Raw genomic sequence first — 8,237 nt, 5'->3', positions numbered from 1 at the left:
CTAATCCCTTTTCTTATTAAGATGATGAAGATGATATTGATTTTAGAAAATACTTAGAGAAAATGTCTATTGAAAACAATGCAAGTGAAAATCAAGAAGCAAATCAAAAGTCACTTGAAGATAATGAAAATGGAAATCAGGAGTTGCCTAGAGATTGGAAATTCATTAGAAATCACCCTATAAGTTAAAAAAATAATAAAACCGTCCCATGGTGTAGCCACAAGATCCTTCCTTAGAAATCTAGTGAATCATTTCGCTTTCTTATCCCAAGAAGAACCTAAAAATATTAAAGAAGTTATAGAGGATGAGTCTTGGGTGATGCCCATGCAAGAAGAACTTAACCAATTTGAAAGAGGCAAAGTGTGGACATTAGTTCCTAAGCCTAATGAGCACACCATCATTGGAACTAAATGGGTATATAGAAATAAGAAAGATGAGAATGGGTAGTAACTAGGAATAAAGTTAGACTAGTTGCGCAAAGGTATAACCAACAGGAAGGGATTGACTTTGATGAAACATATGCTCTCGTTGCTAGGTTAGAAGCCATTAGTATGCTACTTGCCTTTGCCGCTTTTAAAAACTTTAAATTGTTTCAAATGGATGTTAAAAGCGCTTTTCTAAATGGTTTCATTAGTGAAGAGGTATACGTAGAACAACCACCCTATTTTGAAAATCATAAATATCCCGATCATGTTTACCAGTTGTCTAAAATCTTGTATGGATTGAAACAAGTTCCTAGAGTTTGGTATCAGAGGTTTAGTGGTTTTCTACTCGAAAATGGGTTTACCCATGGCAAGATTGACACTACACTCTTCATCAAATCCAAAAATGATGATATGCTCCTTGTTAAAATTTATGTGGACGATATCATTTTTGGAGCAACTAATGATGAGTTGTGTATTGAGTTTGCCAAATGCATGCAAAGTGAGTTTGAAATGAGCATGATAGGTGAACTTAGTTTCTTCTTAGGACTACAAATTAAGCAACCTAATCATGGAACTTTCATATGACAATCTAAATATATTAAGGACTTGCTAAAGAAATTCAATATGGAAGATTGTAAAATTCTCGGTACACCTATGAACTCTTCCATTAAGCTTGATAAAGATGAGTAAGGAATCTTTGTTGACGTAAAATTGTATCATGGCATGATTGGGAGTCTACTATATCTCACTGCTAATAGGTCTGATATTATGTTTAGTCTGTGTATGTGGGCTAGGTTTCTGGCTGCCCCCGAGGAATCTCATTTAAAAGCTGTTAAACGAATCCTTAGGTATCTAGTTTAATCTATAGAGCTAGACTTGTGGTATCCTAAGCACACTACCTTTGAGATTATTAGTTACATTGATGCTGACTTTGCCAGTAGTAACGTTGATAAAAAATGCACTTGCGGTACTTGTCATTACTTAGGACAATCTCTTGTTTCTTGTTTCTCTAAGAAACAAAACTCAGTCACCTCATCCACAGTCGAAGCAGAATATATTGCGGTTGGAAATTGTTGTGCCCAAACTCTCTATATGAAACAACAACTTGTGGATTTTGGATTGCACTATGAAACTAATTAAATGTGATAATACTAGTGCAATCAACATCTCTAAAAATCCTATCTCACATTCACGAACTAAACATATTGATATTATACATTACTTTCTTCGTGATCATATGCAAAAAGGAGATGTGGCTCTTCAATTTGTATGCACTAATGAACAATGGACAAATATATTTATTAAACCACTTCCCGAAATAGGTTCATACAAATTAGACGAGAGTTAGGTCTAATGCATAATAGGGAAGCTTCCTAGATGTTCCATAGCGTGCATAAATTTAGGGGGAGCTCCTATGTAAAATTTATAAGTCTTAGCAACCGCTATCATTGTTGCTTTGAATTCTTGCCTACACTTTGAGAATGTTGATTATTGCTTGTATGCACATATCTTATATCTACAGCATGATTATATTGGACTTAATGAGTATTATTTTTTTACTTATGATATACCACCTTCTTTTTGTCTACTTCATAATTATATTGAAATTTTGTTTGACTGATTGGACCATACTGAAATGTTTGAGTAGTTGTGGATAAACTGTTAGGGAATACAATCTCAAATGGGTTACATCATATACATGATTTATTTTGGAAAGTACAATTTACAAACAGCACTCTGCTGAAATTTTTCTAAATCTTTCCAAAATTTCTCATGTATAAATGTAATATTTACCCATTGCCTAGAATTTTCACTCTTATAGCCCTTCTTGTTGTTGCCTAAAGGGCGAGATGGAGAGGCAAAAATAATTGGGTAAGGGTGTAAGAAATTATGCATATTGTTAGGGGGAACCCCTTTAGGCTATACCCAATTTTTTTGCATATTTGTCATCATCAAAAAGGGGGAAAATGTTGACCTTATAGGTCGCACCCAGTTTTGATAATGACAAATATTGATATTTGATGCTTGTCAAGTGCTTGTACAGGTTTAAATTAATATCCCAAGGGAGGACACTTGAAGAAACAAGAAGACCGTGAAGTTTTGTAATTTGTATTGTAATTCATATCAGTCCGCAATAATGAGGGTTTGTAATAGTAACTTAGGAATGTGGATGTATGCTTATTACTTGCACATTATGCACATAAGATATACTGTAAGCTCAACTTGACCATAGCAAGAGCCTAGCCTCCAACAATCTCACACACATTGCATAAAATATGAGTGTGAAATAATTGTGCTAAAATTGAATATATCTAAGAAAACTAAGAGGGGTTGAGCGACCGAACTATAAATGTACACATCTTCTTCAGGCTCCCGAATGCCTCGAAAGGGACCACTCACCAACTTGGGTGACCGAATATTTCAATTCAAATCAGCCCCGGGCAACTGAACACCTGAGTTCAAGCACCTGAACCTAGGACCAGGCACCCGAAATCACGTAGTTTTGTTATTGACTTTGATTCGGGCTACCGAACCAAGACACGGGTGACCGAATCAACCTATAACACTTTTATTGTTGTGTCTTCTCGGGCGACCAAACCGAGGTTCAGCCACCCGAACTCCAACTGGTTAAAATAAATTAACCGCGATAAAACTTGGTTATTTTGGGCTAATTAGATTTTAATCTTTTGGGACCTTTTTAATAATACCCATTATATCCCAAACGGTTATAATTTTTCACCTGACTATAAATATTCTTTCATTTGCAAGATTAGGAATTCATTAGACAAGTGAATAGTAAAAATTCTCTTTCTCTTGAAAATCCACTCTTTGCCCTAATACTCTCAAACTTGCATCCACTTGATAAAATCCAAGATTGTGAGAGTTTCATTCGTGCTTGTTTGATTGTTGCTTAGAGCTAATACTCCCTTTGTTATGTTTACTTGATATTTAATTTTTGAGGGCATAGCTTAGGTTTGTCTCGCATATATGCTCAATATAAATCTTGTGTGGAATTAAACCAAGAAAATTTAGGATATTTGCATTTCATTGCAAGTGTCCAAGAGCTTTGTTTTTGGTGTGCAATAAATTTTTCAAACAAGCAAATAATCCTTTCAAACTAGATCTGCTCTTATTTCATTGAAGAAAATCATTTTGAAACTAGTTTGATTATCTATCTACCATACTTGGAACATTTATGTGTTGATTGAAATATTCTATTTAGATTCCAAGTCATTGCTTGTGTTGATTATTCTTGAGTATCATACTGATCGTATTGTGTTGAATACTCTTGAGCTTCATATTGACTATACTATATTGTGTATTGATAGAACAAATCTTTCATCACTGAACTTACACTATATCCTTGCTTTTGATGCGTATGTGATTGAGCGTATTATTTGGGTACAAATCTGCTTTACATGAAAGCACTATTTCATTGTACCATTTGATTGTAAAATCTGAGTGATTCCAGGTGTGGCTTGAGAGGGCGATAATCCAGTTCGGTAAGGATTGTTATAAAGGTTGAGGTCATCCCTGTGCTAATTGACCTGACTTGTATAGGTGCCGCTCCACCCGTTTAAGTGAGCAAGTTGTTGTGGTAATCCTTGTACTTGTTAGCCAAGGCGGGGACGTAGGCAATTGGTCAAATCTCGATAACATCTCTGCATGTCACTCTTTCTTTACTGCTTTCTGGTGCTTGTATGATTGATTAAATTACTTTATTTAGATTCTGGTATACATTTACTTTACTTGCACTAGATTGATCATAGGGTTGTGAATATACTGGTGTCAGGAGATTGACCTAGGGTTTAAAGTTTAAAAATACCAATTCACCCCCCCTCCCTCTTGGGATCATGGTAAAGCTAACAAAAACTTAATATGATAATCATATGTTATCAATCTAAATTAAGAACAAGATTTTTGTTAATAAAAAAAAAATTTATATTATTTTTACTTAATAAAAATATTTTAATTTTAATTAAAAATAAATGTTAATGTAATTATTAATTAAAAAATAAGCATACATTGTTTAATTATGCATTATAACTTTTTTTCTAAAAGTTACTGACTTAAGTGATTCTAAACAATCCCTTTCTCTTTTTCCGTCATAAATTACGCGCGTTAATTAATTATTTCTAAATATTATCTTTGCTATCACAATATGTCAAGAAAAAAAAAAACACAGAACTGAAGATGAAAAACAACACTTATGAAATAAAAATATAGAAATGTTAACTTCTAAAACATTAATTAAACTGATATTTAGGAATATATCACATAAACTATGCCACAAAAATATGTAGATTATTTATGAAATTAACGGTGCACTTACTAAACCACAAGCTAACACGCATATACACAATAATAGACTAGTAAGCACATGCTAACGTGCATAGACACGATATTACTAAATGATACATACAGAGCACTAATTATTTAATAGAGCATGTGCTTGTAAGAGGCATTTTTGCAGTCATGCAGCGGAAATGCATGATGTTTGCCCTAGTTCTGAAGAGAATGCCCCACGCTAAGACTGTGGCCTGGGTTTGTGGCTCCAAAGCCACCTGGAAATGAGTTCTCCATGACCCCTCCATTTGATGATGCGGAAGAGACGTGCCCAATGCCCGGACTATGCCGCTCGTTGGGCGGAGATTCAACGTCTTTGGGATGAATACTTGAAGGTGTTGGAAGAGATTGACCAAGAGAATGTCCCACGCTTGGACTCTGGCTGTGTGTTGTGAGTGTGAAGTCATTCAGATCTTTGACAGCTCCATTTGATGTTGCAGAGAAGTGATGTCCAATGCCCGGACTATGTCCTGGGGTTGTCGGCCTAAAGTAATCTGGCTGGTTATCTGGAGATTCATTGTCTTCCATGCGCCTATCAATAGAATGTCCGGCGCCGCCTTGAGTATGATCTAAGGATATGGGTTTGAAGTCATCTGGAGATGAGTTCTCTTTCGCAGCTCCATCCTTCGGTGCAAAAAGAGGATGCCCAATGCCCGGACTATTTCCCGGGGTTGTGGGTCTGAAGTAACCCGGTTGGTTGGTTGGAGATCCATTGTCATTGGGATAAAGACCATGTGGCTTCGGAAGAGTGTGCTCGAGAGAATGTCCCACGCCCAAACTGTGGCCTGGGGTTGCAGGTACGAAGTAAACCGGAGAAGATGGCAAGTTGCCACTCCTTTTAGCAATCTTCGTCATTTCATTTCCAGGTATTTTAGTTGGAGTTTGAAGTAGAACTTTCCTAAATTCATGATGGTTTTTCTTTCGCAACTTTAAGTGCCTACATTCAGCAGAGTGCAGCTCTTGGGTGAGGAGGACAAGTACTGCAAGGGAAACGCAAGCCAAGATAAAACTAGATCTAGCCATGCCAACAAGCACAAGAGTGGAAGAGAGAGAGAGGCAGTTTTTGCCAGCAACCAAAGCAAGATGCTCAAACCATTTCGTCTGCTGAGGTATTTATAGGCTGGACGCAGCCATGTGATGAGGGACTTCTTGTATTCCTCACAGCTTGGAGATTCTCCCAGATCCAACAATATTTTAGAAAATTAGGCTGGTATATTTTTCAAATCTCTCTCCCTCTCTCTCTCTCTCTCTCTCCATTACAAGAAAAAAAAAGACTTTTAGTAATGGTTTTAAACCGTCACTATTAATTATTAGTGACGGCTTAGTGATGCTTACGGATTAGTGACTATGACGACCATCTCCACTCATTATTAATGACAATTTCAAAAACCGTCCCTAATAATGGACTATTAGTGAGCAAGACGGACCGTCACTAAAAATGTAATACCATCACTATAATTGACACTATTTTTTGGCTGTAAATCGTCACTAAAGACATACTATTAGTGACGATTTAGAAACCGTCACTATTGTTAATTTTTAACAATGGTTACATCCATCACTATTGTCCTACTTTTAGCAACGATTTGCAGCTATCACTATTGCCCTACTTTTAGTAACAATTAGCTACCATAACTATTGGAACGTTTTTAGTGACAATTCTAGAGTGGTAACTGCCGCTCAACTTTTAGTGACGGTTGTAAAATCGTCACTAAAAGTTTCAAATAATTTAAACTTTTTTCTTTCACAAAATCACGCATTCTTATGAGAACCCTGTAATTAATTTTTATCACACATCATATTGAACCATAATGGTCGATCAATTTGTGTAATTGTTAAGAAAATGAATATATATATATATATATATATATATATATATATATATACATGGTCTGTTCACATAGCAAAAAATACAAAAACAAAAAAAAATTCTGCATCATTGTCATCATGGACGTCATCGCCGTCCATATCATCATTGACAAAGTGCAAACCCTACAGAGTAATAATTATATAAAAAATTTGTAAGTAAATTTTGATTGCGTACTATAAGTACAAATGATTTAATAGCAAGAATAATTATACATAGTTAAATAACAAATGATACAATTTTAAATATCTAACTTTGATCACCTGAGGAGGCATTTTTAGGCACTTTTAACTCCGGCACGTCCACTTCAATGTCACGAACATGTCAGAATTGACCTCACTCAGTTTGGACCTTGTATAACCAACTTGGATACCTAAGTGCTGAAATCAACTAAGTATATATCTAAGGCATGTAATCTAAGTTTGTTTCTAAACACCTAATTTTCAATCGGGGATGATTTTTTGGGCATGTCAGCTCCGGCACGTCCATCTCAATGTCACAAACGTGTCAAAACTGACCCAACTCAGTTTGGACCTCATATGCCCAAATTGGACACCTGAGTGCTGAAATCAACTAAGTACATATCAACTTGTTTGTATTCTCAATTAGCTTCTAAGTGCCTAATTTTCAATCAAGGAGGAGTTTTAGGCACCGTCAACTTCGACACGTCCAAATCAATGTGACGGATGTATTGGAACTGACCCCACTCACTTATATCCTATTTAATATTTCTCTTAACCATCCTAATACGCATAATATAATCATCTAAACCAAAAATAAAGCTTGCTAAAGCTGGTGGATGATGGTGAGTTATGCCTAACCTATAGGTTTGCATGGTTTATCCACATACTCAATGAGGGAGCGTTTGAAGGGGTAGACTTTCATATCAACTCTCAGCAACTTACTCTTACAACACTTTTTCTTTTTCTTTTTCTTTTTGCAAAAGTAAACACTTAACAAGGTCTTATAAAATTGTGCCCCTCTAAACCTTCCTTTAGGGAGTGACGTGGATAAACCATGGAAACCTATAGGCATGGCATAACTTGTCATTGACTAGCTTTTGAAGGCTTTACTGTTGTTTTGGATGTTTTTTGCATGTATTAGGATGGTTAGTGAGTGGGGTCAACTCCAACACATCCATGATAGTGAGGTGGATGTGTCGAAGCTGACGGGGTCCATCCCTATTCAAATCAACATTGGCAAAATGGTAAATTATGCCCAACCTATATGTTTGCATGGTTTATGCACAAACACAGTGAGGGATGGCTTGACAAGGTCTTAGAAAAGTGTGCCCCTTTAAACCCTCCCGTAGTGAGTACATAGACAAATTATGGAAACCTATAGGTTGGACATAATTTACCACTTGGTCAATGTTGATCTAAATAGGGATGAACATTGTCTGCTCTGACACGCCCACCTCAATGTAATGGATGTGTCTAAGCTAGCGGAGTCCATCCCTAACCTAACTTATAAATTAGGGCTAAACCAATGTTGAGGAGAAAGTTAATGTGTCAAACATGAATTATCTTAAAAAATCATAGCAATTGTGTTTGCATGAACCTAACCACAGTTATGTTCACACACATACACACACTTGC

The 8,237-nt window shown here is 36.1% G+C and overlaps 1 protein-coding gene across 1 annotated transcript; it reads right to left on the bottom strand.

Annotated features, from left to right (window-relative positions):
- Positions 1 to 4,928: 4,928 nt before the first annotated feature.
- LOC131153109 (precursor of CEP9-like) lies at positions 4,929 to 5,795 on the bottom strand. The gene has a single exon (XM_058105207.1). It carries the CDS (start codon positions 5,793 to 5,795, stop codon positions 4,929 to 4,931), a length of 867 nt encoding a protein of 288 aa, XP_057961190.1.
- Positions 5,796 to 8,237: the final 2,442 nt, after the last annotated feature.

This window comes from Malania oleifera, chromosome 1 (genome assembly GCF_029873635.1).
Source record: "Malania oleifera isolate guangnan ecotype guangnan chromosome 1, ASM2987363v1, whole genome shotgun sequence".
NCBI lineage: Eukaryota > Viridiplantae > Streptophyta > Magnoliopsida > Santalales > Ximeniaceae > Malania > Malania oleifera.
This window is presented reverse-complemented; position numbering and strand designations above follow the sequence as displayed.

Excerpts from the sequence above, each read along its gene's own strand:
- LOC131153109 (XM_058105207.1), bottom strand. The coding sequence starts at position 5,795 with ATGGCTAGATCTAGTTTTATCTTGGCTTGCGTTTCCCTTGCAGTACTT.